This window comes from Hippoglossus stenolepis, chromosome 4 (genome assembly GCF_022539355.2).
Source record: "Hippoglossus stenolepis isolate QCI-W04-F060 chromosome 4, HSTE1.2, whole genome shotgun sequence".
In the NCBI taxonomy this organism is placed as follows: domain Eukaryota; kingdom Metazoa; phylum Chordata; class Actinopteri; order Pleuronectiformes; family Pleuronectidae; genus Hippoglossus; species Hippoglossus stenolepis.
This window is the reverse complement of record NC_061486.1, coordinates 27,076,207-27,100,922: the sequence shown is the minus strand read 5'-3', so window position 1 is coordinate 27,100,922 and position 24,716 is coordinate 27,076,207. Positions and strand designations below refer to the sequence as shown.

Genomic DNA, 24,716 nt, shown 5'->3' with positions numbered 1-24,716 from the left:
CACTGCCAAGGCACACCCGTGTGTGTGTGTGTGTGTGTGTGTGTGTGTGTGTGTGTGTGTGTGTGTGTGTGTGTGTGTGTGTGTGCGTGTGTGCGTGCGTGCGTGCGTGCGTGCGTGCGTGCGTGCGTGCGTGCGTGCGTGCGTGCGTGCGTGCGTGCGTGCGTGCTGCGTGCGCGCTTTGGGTCTATTTTTGACATTTTACCAGGACATCAGAGCACCACTCTTTAGTTTTTCCTGATGTTCCTCAACCGCTTGGCCCCACTTGAGTTAAAACAAATAATCCATGTACAATAATAGACTGATGTTTATTTGAATGCCTATTTAATGTGAGTCATTGTATTCCAGCCCTGCCTCTCACACATGGAGAAGATAGGTGGTCTGAGGAGGAGAAATCCCTCAGTAAACTGTGTATGACAATCCTTAAATAGACCCATGACACCTGTAAATATCTCCATGTGGATAAAATATTAGGAACACCTTTTTGTAATTGAGTTATACGTATTCACCACTTACAACCAGCTTATTCTTTGCCTGTTCAGCATGTTCTGATGAGTATTTGTGTTTTGTACACTCAATGAGTGTTTGATCGTCCCTCCTCCCTCTCCGCTCATCATTGTAATCATGACAAACTTACCTGAGCCCTCTGGATCTTGTACCACCTCATACCTGTAATTATGTCAGCTCCTCTCCTGTGTATGTCGCCTACCTGTGATTTTCCAACCGCTTCCAGACCATGCTGTCGACTGTTGAGACACACCCACACACTCTGTGTTTGTTGTGATATCACACAAAAGGGGAAAATCTCAGTGTTTGCTGAAACATGACCCCTCACACAAGCAGAATCCAACAGACACAAATTATCACCAAAGAAATTATTCTCTTAACATTAGTTCAGCAATTTTGTGTCTCATTTGTTATTGTTATTAAATTGTTGTATTTGATCAGATCTTATAAATACGAACAGCATAATATTCATATACAGGCCATCTGAATATCAACATAGGCCATTGAAAAGCCTAATGGTCGCCCACTACTGAGCTGTTTACATTTTGTTCTCAGGATTCAACATAATTTAATTTTATAAAAAAGTAAAAAACAAACTCTCTGAGCGGGACAGCCAGCAGTCCACTAGTTAGCTCAGTTGCTAACAGGATATAGCTTACATTGACGTTATTCATTCTAATCCATCAACTTCTGCCTTTAGCAATTATTTTCATCATGATTCTATTTGGGCTTATTGCAGATCAAGAAGAATCCAGTTCTGCAATTCAGCTGGAGTTCTTTACTGAGTCTCTGTCTATGTGTGTTTTCCATAGCCTTTCCTATGGGGACAATACAGCAAACATCAGCATCATTTAGGCAGCCGGGAATATGGTGCTATTTAAATGCCGCCTATTCATGATTTAATTGTTAAGGTTATAAGGGCTTACTCTCTCACTCAGTACTGTTTGTTAACCTTTAACCAGGTCTTTCCATGGAGCTTTGATAACGTCAGCACAGTACAGGAAGGTGTGGCCTTGGACCTGGACAGAGAAAGAGAGAGGGATTTAGAGGAGAAGGACGAGGATTGACATAAAATAAGAGCGAGAGGAAGAATGTGAGAAATGGGGCATAATAGACATGTCATATAACTTGGGGTGGTGTTGTGAGGTTTAGAAACGAAAAAGGAAATATAGCATGAAAGCATCAGATACCAACACAAAGAAAGCAAAGAGAGAAAGCAGCCAGGAATGCAAACACAGCTGATGAATGAGATTAGAGTGGCTGGTGCAAATAAGAATTTGATTGATGTCTAATATTGATATCTAAGCAATATCCATCCACTCCTCTACTCTATCCTTCTATTTGATATTGAAGGTGGAAATCTGCTGGTTTGTATCCCAGAATGCATAAGGTGCAACACTGGGTAACGCCCTTAGTGAGCTGTAAATGACAAAGTTGACAAAGATAGTAAAGTGTATAAAGGACAGGCTGTCTTGGTGCCATGTGAAATCCTTATCAGACCACTCTCTCTCACTTGTAGTGTTGCGCTAACCTCCTGTGGAAACTGCTTCACTCTTTGGCTTAGGAGGTTAATATTCACCCGTGTTGTAATCTTTTCCATGGCTGCACGTCGTGGTTTTCCTGCTTTGGTTAATAAACTTATTTTCAGTTTGAAAAGTGTGTTTCACATTTCATTTTTAGCAGGATTAGCAACATTGCTTTGAAATTGCATTTTTGATTGGTTGGTCGTCCATCATCTTAATTTGATCCAGACTGAATCCACCTCATGGATTGCGCTGAAATTTAGTTCAGACATTCATGGTCCTCATGAGATGAGTCATACTGAATCTCCCCACCCTGCAGCTCTAAAGCAGGTTGACATTTTTGGCTGTAAGTGGAATATCTCAACTTCTATTTGGTGCCAGCAGCAGGTCAAAGTTTTCACAAATGGGACACTCTAGATTTGCCCAATATGTTATTCTGTCTAACACTTTTCTTTATGAATTAGTATATGCAAAACACCAGTGTCAGCTGTATTTAGTGTTTTGTGCTAATCAACAAATGTTGGCAGGCTTACACTCTTGACTATGATGTGAACATAGACAACATTATACCTGCTCAACATCAGCATGTTGCTTTGTCATTGTGAACACATAAGCACGCTGACTTCAGCATTTTGGTCAAAGCAGCCTTACAGAGCTGCTAGGCTGTAGACACATGTTCACTGGAAGTTTTTGTCAGACTTGCTCATATTGTGAAATTTCTTAAAAACTTTAAAACTGGCAATAATACAATTACATGGTCAGCATGTCAAACCCCCACTCAACCAGGATTTCCCAGTTGTTTCTTAATGAAGGTATTTCTGTCCTCAACACAGCTGAGTAAGTGGCATACCTCCTCAACAATCACAAATAATCCTAGGTTATACTGTGTGTGTGTGTGTGCGTGTGTGAAGGAATCTTCTGCTGGAACAACTGTTCATTTATATCCGTACCCAGTGGGATTAAATTGTTGCGGGTGTGACACTGGTGTGAACTTCACAGAGGACACAAGCCCATAATTTACTGTTCAATGTAAAATGGAAATCTTACAGTTTATTATTTATTGATATAGTTAAGAACACTGCACATACCATCACAGGGATTGCTGGGAGGATAGTGTGTGTGTGTGTGTTGTGAGGGATGTGTAGCTGACTGGTCGGTGCTGGCTGACCCGCAACATCCTTAACAGTAGTGTGTTTGCACTGCAGCATCATTTTATGATTCTTTGGTTTGGTCCAGTCAGAGCCTTCATTTCACTGGAAACTGTGTGCATTTGTGCATGTGTAAGTGGGAAACATTCAATGAAAATTATTTTAAAATTGGAGCTGAAGGTTGTATGACTGAAGTCAATGGAAATCCTCTCAGTAAAGCATCCAACATATGTTTGTGTCCCTCCTTCAGAGCAGTTGTGTATATGTCTCGACAGCCCAACCCTGTGTAATAAATCTCTGTGCAGATTCCAGAGATGTTACAATTAAGTGTGTGTCTGAGACCGAATTGCTGAGCTATCCTCTCGTGTTGGGAGATGGTCTGTGTTAAGTTACTTTCTCCAGAGATTCCTCTCAGAGTTGAAGCAGTTCGTGTATAAACTCCCATCCATTTGTCAGTTTTAAGTTGGATCCTGACATGTCAACAGCTCTTTAATGAGAAACCGATGGTCTCTGAGGAGCCATCTTTCCAAACTGTCACACTTCCTCTCAATTCTTTACTGTCTTTTCCATTTTTTTTTTCATCTTTTTAACAAAAAGCTCTTGCCTCCGGTCCAAGCACTATATGTTCCACCCAGCCCCTCTGTGTGGACAGCTGAACACTTCTATGTGTGTGTATGTGCACATGCAGGTGTGCACACCCCCTTCCTGTTATCTAAACTACAGATTAATACCCCCAAAATTAAAATAGAGGGAAATGACATGGAAGCTAAAGAACAGAGGCACAGATGGACATAAAACAAATGGCTTTAAAATAATGTAAATAGGGAGGAAAACATTTATTTATTTTCTCTAATGGTCTAGTTTTATTTTGTCCTGTGGCTCAGCTGTTATTAATGTCTAAGCAGCTAAGAGGAAGTGCTTGGAGTAAACAGGAAACTCACTGTTTGGAAGTTTAGCAACTTGGTTCAGGCTGTTATGATGCTGTATAATAACTGTGCTCTGGATACATGTTGATAGGTCCCACATTTTTTACAGTCACTCAGCTCTGATGAAATACTACCATGTTTACTTTGTGCATTCCTCACAGTAGTGGCTGCATGTTGTTGTCTGCATGGTGGCCCTGAAAGCATGAAGAAAACATCACTATTCATTTAAGAACACATAAGCTGCATTAACAACTCCTCTCCTCTGTTTTATCTTGTTAGTGCAATCGCAGATTCATTCATTCTGTCTGAATTTGGATGTGTTTTGTACGTTTGGATTTGTTGTCTTAAGTTGCCATGTGTTGATCTCAGGGCCACCGTACGTCTATCATTGCGATTACTTAGAAGTTTGTCTATCATTGGGAACATGAAGTTGATGATTGGATTATATAAGTAGAATGGCACTCAGTAGAGAACATACCTTCGCCTAGGCCCAACAGTCCCCCTATGAAAGCACATTTATATTAAGTAATCCAGATTCGGGTCTGAATCATGGGCTGGGCTGCAGAGTGCAGCCAGGCCAACATTGTTTTAACCTACAGCCAGCGCTCCTCTCCATATAAGGCCTGCTGGAGATAAAATAAGACCTACAGGCCCTCTGTCCATAGGAGTGGAGAGTAGAGATGTAAAAGAGACAGAACAAGTATAAGAAAAGATGGGGAGGTGTGGAAAAGAACAAAGAGGCAGTGAAGGACAAGTGAGAGACCGGACCAGTAGCAGGGAAGATACGCACTGCAGGTAGAAAATCGTGGGAACGTGGGTTGGAGAAACAGAATGTTGACAATGTTTTGAGTTCCTTCCCTCAGCAAGTCACCACCTGCCCTGTAGACTGGGAGAGTAGAGACTCGCACACACGCTCGCCCTGATCTGTACCTCAACACAGGTTCATCACAGAGGTCTACAGAGAGTTACTCGGACCTCTTTATCCTGAAATGCAGTGTGGATTGGGGGACTTTATATAGACAGGTATATCTTTCGAAACTATGTCCTATTCAGTTCAGTTTGCCACAGGCAGGCTCCGGGCACATTCCATACAGGAAAATTAGAGCAAATGCACCTGACCACAGTTTGAAGTATTACTATAAACACAGAATAGTTTTCTGAAAGAAAGATAAAAGTTATTGAATTTAGATGAAGATTGATGGGCAAAAACACTTTCATTTAAGATGTGAATCCTCAACACAATAAAGTGTGCTAAAAGTGAAGGGGCCTGAATACTTTCTGAAGCTACTCTTTGACTATCTATAGAATCACTTCTGTACCTCTATGTGTGTCGACATGTGTCAAACTTAAACCACGTTCAGCAGCTGTGAAAACCTCAAGTTTAAAATAGGCTGTTAATTTAGAGCCTATGAGGTTATTACCAGTCTGATAGTTCTGCCGAGGAACCAGTGTGTTGTAACTCTCCAGTAAAGGCTTGAATGGACATGTGGCCCACCTCCATTCATCCACACAATCAGTAACCTCCCCTGGTTCATCCGCTTTCCCAGCTCAGCTGAGGATTTTGTCTTTATGGAAGACGCTAGACTCTTTAGGAAATGCCTGCATGACCAAAGTGCAGCCACAGTGGAAAAGTGGGTGTGTATATGTGTGTGTGAGGGACAGGGAGTGTCTCCTTATTTGGTGTGAGTCTGAATTAAACAAAAAAAAAAAGAACCTACAACTTGGTTTCCCTTATTAATTTAATTTCAAGCCTGCTGCTTTACTCTTTTGTGTCTCGGTGTCACATCTGTTCACAGTGGAAACATCTAACTCTGCTATGGTCGGGTACACGCACGCACGCACGCACGCACGCACGCACGCACGCACGCATGCACGCACACACACTGTGGTGATTCACTTAACCCAGAGCAGTGAGGGCAGAAAGAGCGAGGCACAGTAAGAAGGCTGAGAGAAACGGGAACAGTTTGAGTGAGTGTATTTGGCCCATGGGATCCCCCTTGTGTCAATACAGTGCTGTGCCACTATAAACTGACTGACTGCGAGTTATGTCAGAGAACACACACACACTTTATTTGATATGTTAATATCTCCTCACTGTGACACTTTCACCATCTGTCACTAACATCCTGCCTCTCATCCTCTTTTTCGATACTTCTCTTTCATCGTATCTCTGTCTCTTCTGCCCTCTCTTCTGTTTCCAGATTTGTTTGCCGCCCACATGGCTCACATTCTTTCGCTCTGACATCACAGCCGCCCCACACTGCCATTTACTTTTTCTCTTGATTTTTTTCTTTGTCTTCCCGTCTTTGGTCTCTTGCCTCATTGGCTAATTTTGGATTCTTCCCTCCTATTCCTCTTGACTTTTTTTTGTAAAATTTAAATCTACGGATTGGGTTATATATCCACTGAAGGCTGATGCAGGACTTAGTTTTAAATAGTTGATATTATGCAACATAACTCAGCAGGTGTAACTGTACAGCTTCTTTCAGACAGGCACTGAATTCTGTACGTTACGGACATTCTCCGGAGGGGCAGTACGTGTGAAGGCAAATGTCCAGGTGAGAGCCTCCGGACTTTCTCCAGAGTTTCCCTGAAGGGGCCTATGTGAGAACACATCAGGAGATCCTTCACAGGATTCACTGTGAGAGAATGGGATGCTGATGACCTTTCTATGGCCATTTTCAGATATGAAAGGGCTTTACCCGCATTTTGCTTTTCACACATGCAAAACCCAGCAGGTGGTTCTCTGCACAGACACATTCACAACAGCAACAAATCCTACGCATTATTCACACAGACACCGGCGTCGGCCGTTATCACAACAAACTCTCTAGACATCTTCGTCAGTGTCTTCTACGTGTATGGCCCCCGCTTTGTCACCAGGAGATATTTGTTTTCTTTTAGTCTTATTCATTTTTGCATCTGTTGCATCATCAACCCCCCCACTTGCTCGCAGTGAATCCAGGTCCCTTGCTGTGTTCTCACGTCGGGTTCTCTCGACTTTCTGTGGACTTAATACTTTGGGGCCAGGTGGAGAAAGTCCACAGATAATCTTGAGGCTCTCACTCAGACATTTGAGTTCATACATGCACCTCCTCTGGAGAAAGTGCGGAGAATCTCCAGAGTTCAGTGCGTGAATGTTAAAACACAAAGAAAACAAATATCTCAGGATGAAACAAAAACAAAAACACATGATCTCTACAGCAGAATTATTTGTTACGTTCTGTCTCTGCCTGCTGCACCACCCCTCACCTGAACATTCTGTGTCGTTGTGAACACGTCTAAGCAGAAAATCTACCGCTGTGTTCATGTGTGAAAGGCAACCTCCGGAGGAGACCCAACTCTGCGGACATCCTCTGGAGTTCATGTTTGAAAATGGCTAATGAAAGATTGAGTATGATCATGATGAAGGAGTGAGATAAGTGAAAGAAGAGCGTGGGAGAGAGGTAAAGTGAAAGGTGAGGGGAAGGAGATGGTGAGAGGACGACAGTCTGGCTAATGTCAGGATGAATGTGTTTTAGTTTAGGGAGAGGGGTGCAGATTTACCACAGCTTAACGCAGGTATTTAATGGTTTAAAAGGGAAACTTGGTCTTTTTTTTCCTTTCTGATTTGTAGCCAGAGGGTTAAGGTTTGATCCTCCTCTGGCTCTTGTCTCACAGCTCGCATTGACAGCTGTACCAGGCAGCAGAGAAAGGCCAAAAGTTCACGTTATATTTATTGTGAAAGCAGTTTTAATGACTTTTATTACTACCGATTACAAGACCGGCTTTGTTATGGTTGAATAAACCTGTGGAGTGTCAGGAAGAGAGCCAGGCCTGCTGGAAAGTAACAATGCACAGAAACAGTCAGACAAATGGAGGAGACTGCATGATAGAGTCATATAGTCCTGCAGTGTGTTCACGTTTAGAGGGAAACACAATATGGACTCACCTGATTGCAGCTCATCCCTTTTACTTTCCACGTAGCTTTGAACTGATATCACTGCTTATTTCCTTATTGCGGCATAGTTGATTATTATCTCTTGGTATCCCAGCCCTTAAGCCAATGATCTACCAGGGAGATGGTGTTCTCGGTTAATCGCTGGACCGTCTGTCATCACATGACGACCAAATTATATGTGTTTCTTTAACGTAACTCTGCTCAGAGTAGCGGACATATTGGCTTTGGTTAAAAGCCAGCTATAGCGTAATTCTGCCCACTGGGACTGAAGTTTTAGATGACATGCAAAGTAATTGTAGGGTATGTTGTTATAGTGATGGGTGGGGTCATCATATGGACCATATATATGTCTGATAGTTGATGTAATTGCAGAGCTCTGTTTGTTTCTTCAGCAGATTTAAAAAATGAAACCGAAATCTTAACATCTTATTATTTTCCTGTCTTGTCTTAATTTAAGCTGTGCAAATTTTTATCGTTCACTCCCAGGCTAATTGTAGTGGTGGGGAGAATGATTTTGGTTCACTGAGCTGGAGGACTGGTCCCATGTTGTATTACTGATGTCATAGCCTAGCATATCAGTATCCATAGCACTTGGGATTTGTCAGTCTGATGAAACCTTTAGCATCAGCGAGAAATGAATGCTTGCAGGTTTGTGATGAAGGGTGTTCTCTGTATGACACAACTGTGGTAAAGTCCTCCTCCCATAATTATGCTAATCCTACGTATCAAGGTTTACACTAGAATTTCACTGGTTTAAGCTTTTGAAGGCCGATTTTTGCTTAAGACCACTTATGTATTCAGGATATTTAGTCAAATAACAAACTCCCGTACCCTCCAAAATATAATGCTCTTATTTCAGGGACTGGGGTCATCACTCAAACCCAAAGTACACTGTGTAGTTTTCTTGTAAAAACGTGTACAAGAAAAAATGTATATATAAAAAAAAAAACATGTTTACTTGCTTGTAGTCTTCATCCTCACTACCATGTTGTCGCATGGCTACGTTTCCTGCCACCACCTTTTGATCAGTGGACTTGTGTGTGTATGTTAAACACAAAACACAGATCCACTCATAAAACCACCGCTCTATAGCAATACTAGTGGTCAATATCTCCATAGCGTACCTTTTTAAATAAGTAGATCAAACTCGAATTTGTGCAACACTGATCATGATATTTATTAAGAATTCACCAATCCAGTGTACTCAACTCTTAATCTCACAATACAGATTCTCTCTCCTGACTCTGATTCCCATTCGCAGCCTTGATTCAGTGGCATTATCAGGTTCTTTTTCCAAAAATATATTCTGTGTACTGGTCAGATTCTTGTTAGACCTTGCTTAGGTGATTTAGGGGCCTGCTGTGATAGAATTAATATAACTAATAGAGGATAAAATGGAATTTTATAATGACATTTACAGTGCATATCAGATTGTTGCATCCCTAATGTTCATTGAAAGACCAATATGTGATTGATGAGTGAGAAAAACAATACAATGGTCTATACTATATTGGAAAACTAAATTGTTTTCATGCCTCTGTAGTATGTTTAGATGTTGTTAGACCCATGGTTTGTGAAATGAAGAATCATCATACTCCACATACACAACATGTTTAGAATTAGTATGTCCACCATTGGTTTGTTGCACTTGTAAAAATATGCAAGTCATATGACAAAATGTAACAAGCAATATTTGGTGTAAATGTGATTGGTGTGAGCACACAGTTTGACACAATTCAATCTAACACTTCCAGGATGCTGTAATAAAGCTTGAGACTCGAGTGTTAGCATTCAGATTGTATGGCGACATGCTGCATTGTGGGTACCCAGAGGGTAAGACACCATGTGTGGTAAGAGTTCTCTTTTGTTTTTTGTACACGGAGCAGCTGCTGCAGACATCACATTTAGTTGAATTACTTTGTAGATTCCATTTGTGTAATGAATGAATGAGGCAAAGACAAGCTGATGTGGAGTAATAGTGTAAAGGGAAGATTACACAACATTTCCACATAACACTGTGTTAAGCTGAAATGGCTTGAGCTTCAAACGAGAGAGGACAGTGATGCAAATGAGTCTTCCACAGGCCGAGCTGTACCAGTGCAGTATGGTGCAGTTTGCCATTAGCTCCTAATAAATATGAGCTATTGGTGTGGCAGGATGTTACATAATGACACGTTCCCAGCCCTTATTTCTGGACTGTATGGGTAATGCAGGGAGAGTGGAAAATTACTATATATATATCCAAGATCATTCTGAGCAAACTCTTCTGGAGAGGAAGTGAGAGAGGAAAGAGGAATTTAAAGGGAGGGGAGCAGAGAGAGAGAGAGAGAGAGAGAGAGAGAGAGAGAGAGAGAGAGAGAGAGAGAGAGAGAGAGAGAGAGAGAGAGAGAGAGACGAAAGTAAAGTTCCCACTTCTGATTTCCCACGGAGTCAAGGTCACATGAATTTTCCCTGAATGTGGTCAGTGGGATTTGAGCTTTTTTTCCTTCCCTCAACTAAAACAACATGATGTTTAATTTGGTGGTTCCCCCAAAGTGGTTTGTGCGTGTTATAGGAAAGGCTGTAGCAAGAATGGAGGTCTATCGAGGTAATTATACACATTTTGGGCTTTTCTAAAAAGCCCAACACACACAAACATGCACATACAATATTTGGTAAATAGTGAAGTCAATAAATCTTCATCAAGCTCAGACCTCAAACAGAAAAAACACAATCCTGTGCCAACATTTCATGCACTTGCTTTTTGCAGTGCTGGCCAAATGTAAAACAATGTTTAATTGTTTCCATGGCTTTATGTCCATAAAAGTGCTTTGAAATCATATCAATTATTGACCCAGAGTCATAAAGGTCAGAAGGACATATTGTTATATGCTGTCATTTAGTGTGTGAAGGTCATAAGGACTTTCAGGTAGTTTCCATACAATTATTAGGCAGGTGATAATATGTTATTCTGTCACATATATTCTGAAGCTGAGAATAAAACTTTGATTGAAAACCCAATATACAACACAACCAATCATGTCATATGGACTGACACGCAGAAACACCGACACTGACTCAGTTTCATCATCTGTTAACTCAGACTGGGTAGAAACAACATAATTTGGTCGTTATGAACACAGATTACAGTCTTGATCATTTGCATATCGAGAGGGGAAACTACGACTAGTTTAATTTCGCTCAAGATAGATGACACATTGACGAGTCAGCAGTGTGGGGAAACCCAACACATATAATATAATATATATGGAGCCATAATGCAACAGTGCTTCTGATGAATGTGTTCCAGTCTCTGCGGTGTCTGCTCCAGCTCAGGCACCTATCTATCTATCTAGTATCGCCGAATAGAATTGTAAGTGTCAGTTGGGATAAGATAGAGGATAAGAAAGGGTTAAAGTCTGACAGCTGAGGGAGATACTGGGAGTCAGATACAGCCCCTCCTCCCCCCAACTCAGCATAAATATGCTGCCTCAGCATGACCCTGCAGAAACACACACTAATACACACACCTTTGTCTGCTCACTTGCCAAAAAAGTCATTTTCTGCCAGAGACATTAACACACACCGATAAACAAATGATTGTGGTTGATGTGTTGAATGACTGTAACCCACTATATTTTCCTTTATCTCTGCCTGTTTCCTGCTGTCTGCCCAGTGTGCTCTCACACTGTGGTGAGAGAGAAGGACACACGCAGAAAGGTAGAGAGAGAGCAAGAGAGCGTCTGGAAAACATTACTCAGATTCCTGCAGCGGGGGCTCTGATTATACTGGCAAAAGGGGAAGAGAGAGAGAGAGAGAGAGAGAGAGAGAGAGAGAGAGAGAGAGAGAGAGAGAGAGAGAGAGAGAGAGAGATCAGAGAGATCAGAGAGATCAGAGAAGTGTGAAGAGTCTGTACACTGCTGAGTCTGGTCGAAAGTGTGTGTCTTCCCTTGCCTCCTCGATCACACAGGGAGCTGAGGATGAAGTTATTTTCAGGCATTTTGATGTCTGCCTCAGCAAAACCCTCATAGCTCATTATTGAGTTTCACTTTGTTAGAGGTGGCCAGAAGAGGGCAGTGTGGAGGAGAAAGAATGTGTGTGTGTGTCTTCAGTTATCATGGAGCATGGATTTCCTATATTGTCCCTATGATCTCTTTAATAAAAGATGAAGGTTAATCCTGCTGCCTGTATGAGCCCACTCAATCTATTTATTGCTGCTTTTAATAATGTGTCATGGCTTGGTGGGTTTGAGCTGTTGTGAGGAGCCAGGTTTCACTTCATCTTTTTGAAAATTGGTGAGTTTTAGGAATGTGAATAAAACAAGTCATCTGACTAAGGTGAAATGTAGGTGACTGCAGTTCAGATTTCTAAAACAAGAGAATTCTTTCCTCCCTCATTTCCAGCTTCTCTCCCTTTCACCGCCAGCTCCCTTTTCTGTTTTTCTTTACGTCTCTCATCATATTGAGACTACACAAGCGGTACTGGTATAAAGTCTGCCGTCTACAGGTTGTTGTAGGTAGATGATGAGGACAGCTAAGCTGGAGCATGAGATATGGAATATAAACTACCAACAACCCCTATTCCATTAAATTTTTGGGCCTATTCTCTTAGATCCGCAGGAAGGAGCAATACATCCTAATGAGGCCTGTATGAGGCCTGGCTTTCCTGCTTTTGCTCTGCTCTTTGAAGCTGCAGCTTGTAGCCTCCATAGGCCAGAATGTCCCACTTTGTCCTAAACATGTCTCATGGTTCCCCGTTTGTCCATAAACCGTTTTAATTTCATACTGTTTTAATTTCTCTTAATGAATAGTTATACTGCACTGAATCTCAGTACAGGAAAGGATTAATTCAACATTTTGTAAAATACACATATTGACCTTTTTTCACAGAGAGTTAGATGAGACAAATGAGACTCTTTCTCTCCTTTTCTCATATCTGTCTATTTAATACTAAGCTACAGCCGGTGGTTGTTAGCTTAGCATAGCATAACAACTGGAAACAGGCAAGCTCCTCCCTCCTGCCTCCATTCTTTATGCTAAGCTAAGGTAACATTCCCCACCTACAGCACCATTTACTTGAAACAGACAAGCCCCTTTTCCTCTGGACAAAAAAACCCACCAACACCTACTAACATGTGACTTTTGTCTGCAATGGGATTGGATACAATCTGAGTTAACTCCCGGGTCAAATGACTCTACAGTAGACGCAGGTTTTAATCAGCTCCACCTCGGATCTGCAGTGATGGCAACATGACACTTGGGTCAACACACTAATTTGGCAAGAAAGCGAGGTGAGAGAGCGCCTCATTTTTCGGGGTGAATTTGATGAATAAAAGTAGAAAAGAGTCAAATACGTTTGTAGCGGTTTACTCGCATTTAAAAAAAACATCTACCCCCGCTAAATTGCGTGTAAAGATTGTGATGTATCGATCTTTTGATCTGATCTGATCTACTGTAACTCTTGTGAAGAAAGCGAATGTGTATTACAAAATATCAAACTCTTTCTCACCTCAGCTAAACCTGAAGTTCACAGACACACAGTAATAAACACACTGTAAGCCCACTAACAGGTGGCTCTGCCTTTTAAGCACACACTTCAAACGAGCCCTCATTAATGTCTGCGTATTAATCCAGCTACTGTAGTGCAAACCTGTCCTCCTCTTTGTTCTGAGAAACACATGGCCATCGCCTGTTGGATGTCAGTTGTTATTAGTGTTAACAAGCACATGCATTGGCCTTTGATCTGCAACAAGGTGTGTGTGTGTGTGTGTGTGTGTGTGTGTGTGTGTGTGTGTGTGTGTGTGTGTGTGTGTGTGTGTGTGTGTGTGTGTGTGTGTGTGTGTGTGTGTGTGTGTGTGTGTGTGTGTGTGTGTGTGTCTGCGTGCGTGCGTGCGTGCGTGCGTACAACACTGGTCTAGAGTAATTACACTCTTTGTAATGATGTTGGACTAATGATGGAGACTCCTTGTGCATGCATGCGGGCATCATTGTATACATGCAGGTGTGGCAGTATGTTACATGCGGCCATATTGCTGACGGTGGGATTGTTGGCTGCCTGTCTGGTTTCTGCTTCAGCTTGTTAATCTCAAAGAGGGGAAGCAGGGAGTGAAGGAAAAGATGGAGGAGGGAAGGAAGAGGAAACTGTATTGGCTCAAACAGATGATTATTTATTGGCTCCTACTACGCTTACTACTCAAGAGTTTCCCCTTTTCACATAACCATGCTTGGATGAAGACTACACACCCCCTTTGGCATCAGGACACATTTTTCCTATCTCATCCTTTTTTATTGTCCAGGTGGGATTAGGACTTGATGTGTGATAGATGTGTTGGCTCTCTTATCGTCTCCCTTCTTTGAAGGGCAGAGGGAGAGCAAGAAAAGAGGAATCGGGGTACGTTTTACAGTGTAAGTGCCTGTTGGAGTGAGGAGAGGTCGACAGGGAAAAAAAGGAAAGAGAAGGAAGGAGGGTGGGTTATGTGTCACCCTACATGGGGACTATTTCCTCTGGAGGGAGGGAGGGAGGGAGGGAGAAGAAAAGTGGGTGAATGAGTGGTGAGGGAGAGAGAGTGAGGTGTGTAAGTGTCTGTGAGCAGCAGTAAGAGGAGAAGCTATGGCAGCTGGCTCTCAGGACCGAGGGGAGAGCTTCTAAAAACAAACTCTCGGCTAAATAGTGGTCGTGGCGCGGCGCTGGAGGCCATATTCTTATAGCTGGACGATCGGCTCGGTTGGAAAGGAAAATCCCTGTCCACATCACTAGAGAGCAGGGCAGGAGCCATGAAGTACAGACCTCTGGTAAGACCCCCCTCCACCAGCCACTCGTTTGTCTTGCAGAAAAAGTCAGTCGGAATGTCGGAGAAATCTGGACACTATTTATGGTTTAGTGTTAGACAGGAGTCTCTTATCTACACAAGCAGGTTTGCATTAAAGAGTGTGAAGAGTGAGGAGTTACGTGGGAGATGGGTTTTTCTCTGGCCAGGCTATTGAAGTGCAGGATCGAGTTTGTTTTATTAGTATCAAAGCATCTGAATTGCGTAACAACCTTGATAGTGTGCTCTTGAACTTCAAGGACACAGGTAAGACTCACAGGTGAAAGAGAGAGGTTTCACAGCTGAGTATCTTCGCTGTATTTTAGTCAGTCTCCTCCTTGATCTCAGCATCCTTCTTCACCGTGACTCTGTATTTGTCATGCTGATGTTAGATCTATTTGTATTTATTTAATATGCAAGAAGGTGTGTCCTCATTGCTGTGTGTGTGTGTGTGTGTGTGTGTGTGTGTGTGTGTGTGTGTGTGTGTGTGTGTGTGTGTGTGTGTGTGTGTGTGTGTGTGTGTGTGTGTGTGTGTGTGTGTGTGTGTGTGTGTGTGTGTGTGTGTGTGTGTGCGCGCGCTTACACCGCCCCAGGGCGAGGCAATCACATGGGGGTGTTGTGTGGCCGGGCAGCATTCTTTGGCATTCAGCGAGAGTAAGAGTGAGCATGTTAATGAAAAAAGTGTGTGCTGGAGTATCACTGATCATGACAATGTATCCTCTGTGGTGCTGCATGCATTTTCTCTCACTGATAACGAATACTATATTACACACTGGAACTCATTCTTTAGCAGAACACCTCCAGTTAAACTTAGAGAAACTACACGTTTTGACACATACATGTGCATCCATAAGGAACTGCTTGTTTTTACGAGCTACCTCTTCCTTCTAAAAATCTGTGTGTGTGTGCGTGTGTTTGCGTGCATGTGCGTGCGTGTGTGATGGAGGACTGACAGATTTGTCAGGGCAATGCAATGCAGACAGATTTCTAACACAGCCGTCATTACTGCCTGCTGGGCATCTGACTTCAGTTCAATAGGTAGTTTATGTAGGACTCACTTCCGTCTCTGTTCGGCACTAAGACACGATGAGGTGCGACAAGTGTAAAAGCTGCTGAAGGGCACAGTGAACCAGTTTATTCTACCTGGAATAATGGCTTAAACAAATCAAAGCTTTTCCTCCATGGAGAATCGTAGGAATCAGGTAAGTTAGAGCTGCTAAGTCTTTCAAACTGACTAACTTATATTTGTCTCATAACTTATAATCAATATGTGATATGATTGTTAAAAGTAAAGGATTAAAGTCCATTGAAGCTAGAATTTCTGTGTTTCCAGCCAGTCTCAGTGAAACCAAGGTGAAACTCAACTGTCAGATTAGTATATTTAGGATAATGTATTAATATGTTCTTTAAAGTCAGCTACATTCTACTGAAGGTGGTTTTGTCACCAGCAGCATTACGGTATTGATCAATGACACAAAATGATAGTTGTCACAAAACCCGGTACTTGCGTTAATCCACAGTAGGTATATTATCTTTACCTTTACTCCCACTCCCTTCATTTACTGCCCCCTCCAAGGAGATCAGCACTCAGGCTAAGCTATGAAGTGGCACACCCCGAGCAGACTGGAATGCATGAAGGTAGTGACTTGCTGAGGACTTAACCATGGTGATTCTTAAGTGGCATAGTGAAACAGTACGACATTGAACCTCGCCCATGCTGCTTGTGTTGTTTTGGCCCACATGTCCTCACGTAGGCCGGTTCATGTCTGCGGATACCGGAAACTCAGCCATCTCGTCCCACCTGTCTGACTGCTCTGCAGGGTGATTTCACAGTCTCTTCTAAGTCTAGAGGGGTTGTTGTTTCTATGGTAATCATTGTCAAAGTGTCAATATTTAGCTTGGATCCTTTACAAGTGCGACATGGGAAAATCATTCAGCGTTGATTTGTCTGTGTTTAATCACACCTGCTACTCACATGGTGACATAGAGTAGAGGTTTATTTTTAACGTGGGCATTCTCTTTCACTGTCTTCAATCTCATTGACTCTGTTTACATGGACACCAAATTCAGATTATTGACCTTAATCTGAATAAGACATTATTTTAACAATGGTGTTTACATGAGTTGCTAAAATACTATTTAATTCATATTCCCGTTTACATGTTACAGTGCAAAGCCTGATTATGACTCACATCATTACGTCCAACATTATTCTGCCTGTTTTAAAACCCCAACCTGAAATAGTTCAATGTTTGATGTCACTGTATACCATTTTGGGTCTTTTCTTTCCAAATTTGCAAAAGCTACAACTCTCCCTATGTTGATGACACAAAATACTGTGAAAACTCCAATAGGACATTATAAGATGTATAGATGTCGAAATAATGTGACGAAGGTCAGAATACTTCACGTCTTGATTTGATTATTGCTCACTTACTCTGGTTAAGGTAATCAGAAAATGCCGTTTATGTCTTATTCAGACTTGTTCTGTGTCCACTGTCCATGTAAATGTAGTCACTGAAAGTAAGATTTAGCTATGAAGATTTTAGTTATGATTTGCTGGCCACTTCCTAAAACCCATGGTTGGTTCCGTCAACACCAACAGGACCCCGTCAACTCCTGAAAAGTTTCTGATGTCACACTTGGCATCGCAATGGCCTTGCTTTATTTTCACAAGGGCAAAATTAATGTTTCAAAAATCAATTCTTTCTACCAGCAAGTGCAGAATGGATGAGGGAAGAGGAGAAATGAGAGCCAGACAACTGAGTGGTAGAAAAATGCAGACTAAAATAGTGAAACCCTCTGCGAGTAAACAGTTCCTTTATCAGAACCGTACACCTCACTCATTTGGTTATTGTTGCAGAAGTTTCACACTAATGTGCAACAGAACAAAAAACAAGCTCTTTTTTTTCTCTGACATGACTCTGACTGCTAAACTTATCTGTTCTCATCTTCACAAGTTGAACATGGATTTTACATACACAAATATTCATCTCCAGTTGGTTTAAGCGCTCTGGGACACGATTTGTTTATTAGCTCTTTGAATCCCGTCCAGTCGGAAGAGGAGCTACTACATGTAAGCCTGCTAAATCATAAAAAGAGGAAAATAATCTTTGAGCAGTGTTATAATAGTTTTATGAGCTTTGATATCCATCAGAAGTGAGACTTTGTATTGGTTCTTTTTTAGTGTCTGTGGATTAATGCAGTTCTTAAAGGGCCACACCACCAATTTTACACACAAAGTTTTCCACTGCACATTTTATAACACACATATTCTGAAAGCAGTTGCATCATGTCTTCTGTGGCTCTGGAAACGCTTTTCAGATTTTACATTTATTATATTCTCAAACAATTGAACAATGATCAAAACTGTGCTTTTTTATTTTTGTTTTTTATTGGGTAATTATTTTCATTTCTAAGTTATTAAACATGTTAGAAGTATAATAAACATGCTTAATTGTGATGTAGTTTAAACTTGATGCTTATGAAGGCAGATTTACTGCACTGTATGTGTAACCATGTGGAGTTGAACGCTCTTAATCCATGATCTGGTACTGTCTTTTTAATTACAGTTGCCATGGAGACACACTAAAATTTTGAAAGTATGGAAGAATCGTTAATGATGAAGCTGCACTGGTACAACACAAACATACCAGTGTGGTGTTAACACTGTCAAACTCATCAGGCCTGATTATGCAGGTTAGATGACTGCTATATCTTAACATCATCATCATTACCATCCGTGCTCCATCCTGTGCACTGTGGTGCATTGAAAGCAGCAGGTTAGTCGAGGTTTATATAAACAGTGTGACATCTGAGCTCTGCGAGTGTGCCCGGGGCGATGTAAAGGTCAAGGAGAGAGCTGCCATTGTTCACAGGCCGGCTGGATGATCAAATCCCTCCACTTTCTCCCGCTTTCTCTGCGTCTCTCAGATGTGGTTCAATCTGTCGTCTGTCAGAGGACCAAGACGACTAAAGGCAGAACAGAGCTCACGGGAGAGAGAAACATAAACATGTAAAGAATCAGTACCAAAAAAGAAAGGAGAGAAAATGAGATTAAACAATGATTAAAAAGAGGTGCAGTTACCACATAGTGTAAAGAAAGTCATTGCTTGTATCAGCTGGTATCCTGAATAATGTGAGTTTTCTTCAAATCAGTGTTCACACACACCAAGATTCAAATACTTTTCAGTACCTCAATACTATTCAGTTCCTACCAAAAAGTTTCCATACAGTTTCAAAAACTGACAAGGACCAAAAGTTTGCTTCTTTCTTTCAAGTTTTCAAAAGTGTATTTTCTGTTGTTAAAATATTGAGGATAAAAATACATAAATAATTGTGGGGCTGCACTTTGACAATGTAAACATGTTGATGTCATGTTATACTGATGGCATTTACTATTTTACTTTAGTGAGTTGGCATGTTCACATTTATACTTCCTTTACACAAAAATCAGCAGGAATGGTTTATGTAAACGTTGGTAAACCTGCAAAAAACAATTGACTCCATTCCTACTTTCATAAATCAAAGTCTTGAACGACTGAAACTTTGACTTGTTGATGATGGACCAAGACATCCCAAGAGCTGAGCTGCTAGAATGGCTTAACCTTTCAAATGATACATATCCCTTACTGTAGTCGGACAGTTTTTGCGATTATCATGTCCCGATGTTCTAAATACCCTGAAGAACTTTGTCGCTTTAGTGCTGATGGTTCTATGATGGGCTGACAATTTTGGAGATGGATGGAACAGAGGGGGCAGTATAGAGGACTAATGTACTGGACTGATACCTATCTTTGGAAAAAAGCAACAATCATCAAATCATTCTTGTTAACTTCTGATGTAAATAATGTGCTACGGTTCTTGTTTTTACATTTTTATACCTGCTCTCAGAAGTCATTTGAGTGAATAGTCGTCGGCTTAGACGTCTTAGCAGGGAATTCAACTTTTTCAAGTTTCCTCCTAACCTGACTCCGAGACTTGTTTGCTGCACAGGATTCGGAAAACATGACGACATTTAGGAACCGGGGAGGCATGTAGTTCCTGAGACCGGGTGGAGGTCCGGTGTGCAGCATTACCCGCAGGAAAGCCAAACAGTGAAAGCAGAGCTGGAAAACAATGAAGTAATGGAGAGAGAGGGCAGAAGACTGAAGCAAGGAGGGAAAGTGAATGAAAGATAGAATGTATAGAGAAGGAAGGGGAGGGTGAGAGGTGAGGAAATAAGGCTCTGGTTTCTTTCTTCCCAGGCACCATAATATTTGGAGGGTTTTGTAATAAAGCGTGACACCTAAATGTAAATGAATAGCTGTTTTGCTGCTCTCATGATGATGGATTTCTTTACGTTTGGTATAAACACCTGCTGTGTGGAAGTTGTTTTCTCAGAAGAATCCTCAAAGTCAGCAGAATTTTTAGATCAAGAAATAGAACCAGATAGTTAGCATTAGCAGCAAGAGCAGAAATACCTGAACAGACAACGGCAGAAAGTTTTCACATCAACAAAAATGCAGCAAGTGCACTGCAAATAATTTCACTGCAATGACTGAACAAAGAATACTGGTCACACACTCACTCAGCTCTCATGATACACACACACACACCTACACACAGCTGCAGTTTCTTTGCTTATTGAAGAGATGTGTGAAACAAAAGGTCATCAGAGATCATGACGTCCAGGGGTGAGAGGAATAGGGATGTATAGAGTTACCACATACAAACTCTAGTATTGCTTCACTACCACAATGATGGAGTTTTCCAGAACTCTTTGCTTTCCTAGTTCTCTTCCCTTAAAGTCATAATCCTTAAGATTTAATTCCTGGGTTGATTCTGGCAGCACCCACAGTTACCACGGTAACACCAACTGTGGTCTAATACAGCGGCCACCTACTCCTCATTGAGCAGCTTATTTATCAGAAATAAAGAGCCACTGAAGCAGCCGAACATACCGTTAGTTACTGTGATTTGATGATGGTATGAGCAAATTTCCACACAACAGCAGGACATAGTCAGAGGAGCTGATTGTGTTGTCACCTGCTGGTCTCAGCTCACTCTGGCTGCTACTAATCAGCCATGGAAAAGGGATGGATGGATGGATGGATAAAGCTGAAAAGGGCCAACATCAAAGAGAGATTCGCTCGACAATAGAAACCACTTTTTGTTGTGTCAGTTGGATGCTTTAATTGGATGTGGTAAATGTTATGTTTTCATATAACTTATTCCAGTCTGATGTAAAGAGCGTTAATAAAAATAGGTAGATAACACGATTTCGGGGAAGAAAAATCCCATTCATTTTCTGAACAGAGATTTTGACTTTGATTATTTTATTATCTTTGCTGTAGAAGCCACAAGTCTGTTTATCAACTGTGTTTCAAGAAAAACGTGTTTTCTTCGCAATGTCAAGGAGAAGTACGACACTACCCACAATCCGCAGGTGTAATAGCGAAGTCTCTGAATGGTGGATCTTGCTTTTACCGTGGAAATGTTTACCATAACCGTGAACATCATGACGGCTACGATAGGATGGTTCAGTTTCGTTTACCTCAGAGTAACCATGATTCCCCTTTCTAACATTCTGTGGTTTGTTTAGAGATAAGGAAAAGAACGTGCAAAGGGGTGAAAATCACTGCAAGTCAAGTCATGTTGGCTACTGGAGAGTGTTAGTAAGGGCCAGCTTGTGGGTTTGCAATTGTTTCTGGAATGTGTAGTTCCTTCACTCTTTAATTAATCATCTACACAGTCTTGTACTTTTGCCTTTTTTACATTTATTATTTTGCTCCAAATTAAATGTTTCATGGTCACAATTCATCTCTGGTTCCATGCTTTAAAACTCTATTTCTTCGGATTTTCTGAACCATCAATGAAATAAATGAATGGGAAATTTACTTCCGGAACCAGAGCCATACTAAAAGTGGGTGCTCACTGATATGCTTTATTATAGCCTGAGAAGGAGACGTAAGTAGAGCTATACAGGTGGCAACACACATGCTGAACTATTCTTTAGTGCATTTTCTATTTAGAGTCACTTTAATGTGGGACTTATATATTGTAGTGTGTTATAAGATCTGTAAAAGCCTTGAGTCAAATAGTCCAGACTTTCAATTTCTGCCATTATTGTGTCTTTGTGAGGACTTGTGTTGACACATGCACACATACATATTCCAGGAATACTGGAAGAAAGTAGAGCTCTGATCATCAGATCATAAAGATGCAGAGGTTAGCCAGCTGGTGCCAGGCCACTTGTGCCTTGGAAAGGCTGTAAAGAATAAAGTGGATGGTTCAGTTCATGAAAGTGTATGAACATAACACAGAGTGTTAGCTAATGTTTTAAGTTAATAGGAATGTGCTGTGTGGAGTCAGTTCTGTTTCCCCTAACCTGTATTATGGACCTTGTGGCTCTCTCTGAGGTTTCTAAGTTATTTTTACCCTGTTAAAAGTTTTTTTTTTTTAGTTTTTCCTGACTCTTGTTGAGGGTTAAGGGCAGAGGATTTCACACCTGGTAAAGCCCTATGAGACAAATGGGATTTGTGAATATGGGCTATACAAATAATATTTGATTGATTGATTGACCTAGATACATACTGCAGGTTGACATCAGTTTCCTCTGAAACATTTGATCAAACATATTCCTGCATACTTCTGTGAAATCTGATCAAGGTGTTGTGCATGTCTTTGCGTTCTGCACTGAAAAGACGTTGCAGTGATTAGTGGGCTCTGAGGAATTTCAGGGAGTATTGTTAACTGTACAGTTCGGTTTAAATGGAGCGATGGAGCAGGACCAGACATCCATCATCTCCTCTCTCTTCTCTGTTTTTTTCCTCCTTCCTCTTACATCTCTATCTCCATGTATTTGCTCCTCTTGTCTCACACAGCACTAATTAATTTGTTCTTTCTCCATCTCATCTCTGTGGTCTCCTGAGGGATGAAGACTGCTGTACTGCATAACACAACAACAACACCTGCTGTACTTTGTGTGTGTGTGTGTGTGTGTGTGTGTGTGTGTGTGTGTGTGTGTGTGTGTGTGTGTGTGTGTGTGTGTGTCTGTCCCTGCCTCTAACATCCAGTAAAAGTTGCATAGCATTTACTTCTGTCCAGCTCAGTTCATCTTAATCATGGACGTGGGTGACATTCGCAATTTTCTGCGTAAAACTCAGGCCTCGATTTTAGAAAAGGGTTTCCTGGACAAACGCATCAGTGAGCTTCAACATGTAAGTGCTGCAGCGTGACTTCACTTCCTATACAATATTTGTGCTATATATTTTTTAGCTTGTCCAACCTGGGTAGGGTTTGTTTCACTTGGATGTGATAACTTTTTTCTTCCCACATTTGGACTTGGCTTAGTGTCAGTTTTTAGAGGTGGTAAGATCACTTAAAGTTTTAAAGAAAACTTTGGATGATGTACAAACAGAAAACCCCACACTTTGTTTAGCTGTGTGTGTTTCAATGAATGTGAGCTCTGTGAACGGCTTTTACACTTCAAACAGTGTTTCTTGGCATTGCTCTGAATGTGCTCTATTGTGGGATGAGACGCTGTGAGGGTGAGGATGTTCTCTAAGTCCACAAATATGTGATGAGAGCTTACGGGACAGAAAGGACTTCATGAACCTTCTGGGATTTATTTGTGCAGAGAAATGGTAAAAGTGTTTATTGGACTAAAGCTGCTGATTGTTTGGCCTAACTATGAGAAATGAAACCATTGTAAACTGTTCACCAGACAAAACAACACATTTGAAGACATCACCTTTGGTCCAGAAGTGTTGTGATGGGCATATTTTAACAGAAGTTATCGATCAATTCAGAAAGTAATTCAATTAATTAATTAATACATTTTTTGTTTCAGCCCAACCAAAGTCAAAAGCAAGGAATATTAACTATGAATCATGAAAGCACTTGTGTGGAAGGAGTCATAATTCCTCCAGTTATTGTGAGATCACATTTTAGTGTTTGTCCTGCTTCAGATTTACATTCCACTCCCACCTGATACTCATATCTATACCTGCCTGTGTCTGACATTGGTCGGGTATTCATCAACCCATCTTCCACTGCTTTTTTTGTTTCTGGTTTCCCTTAGTCCGCCCTTTCCTTCTTCCTTAATGAGGATGGATTGTGTGAATGTACATGATATATTCACTGACTGGTGTTTTTCTTTGGTCCCTTCTTTGTTTCTTTGTTTCTTTGTTTCTTTCTGTAATTTCTGCTTGTGTGGGACCTGCAGAGTATGATGGATGAAGTGATACACTACAGAGGTTATGTTAATATGTTGGGTCTCTAACCGCACCTACTCCCTCTTTGTCCTCCTCTAGGTGGTGGCTAGTGACGGGGTACGGGCTATGATGGAGTCGGCCCTGACAGCCAGAGACCGGGTGGGGGTGCAGGACTTTGTCCTGCTGGAGAACTACACCAGCGAGGCCGCCTTCATAGAGAACCTGCGCAAGCGCTTCAAAGAGAACCTCATCTATGTGAGTGTAATGCAATCTGTGCTGGATAATATAGATTGTCCTATATTAAAGCTAGGCTTGGTACCCATGAAAAAGTTAGCAAGAGCAGCATACACAAAAAATGCAACCAATACATCCCACCCCTCCCATCGACACTCAAACACATAAAGGAGCACTGCCTGACACCTGCTCACTATCTTCTGACTATCGTCTGTGCTTCAGCAGTGGGCTCCTCTGCAGCTGAAGACTACAGTCATGCACAGTGAGAGCACAGGCAGGGTGCACACAGGCAGGGTGGTCGGTTAGTGACAGACAGCAGACAGGTAGGCCAGCCAATCGTTTCATTCGGTCCGAATGAAATATCCTACGAAGGCTACAGACACCGTGTTTTTTTTCTTGGACATGTAGAGGATTTCAACAAATAAGATAAAAAGTGTTCCGCAAACAAATTCCAACCCTA

At 41.5% G+C, this 24,716-nt stretch overlaps 1 protein-coding gene across 5 annotated transcripts in view; it reads left to right on the top strand.

Annotated features, from left to right (window-relative positions):
* The window catches only part of LOC118105802 (unconventional myosin-Ic), a 57,785-nt gene that overhangs the window by 10,540 nt on the left and 22,529 nt on the right, over window positions 1–24,716 (top strand). For 3 of the 5 annotated variants that reach the window (XM_035153658.2, XM_035153657.2, XM_035153663.2), the window contains one exon: window positions 24,122–24,277. In XM_035153658.2, coding sequence (XP_035009549.2) covers window positions 24,122–24,277 — 156 coding nt within the window. Of the gene's footprint in view, window positions 1–14,598; window positions 14,812–15,821; window positions 16,028–24,121; window positions 24,278–24,716 lie in introns of those variants that run through there. The other 2 variants (XM_035153662.2, XM_035153661.2) reach the window with 2 other exon arrangements.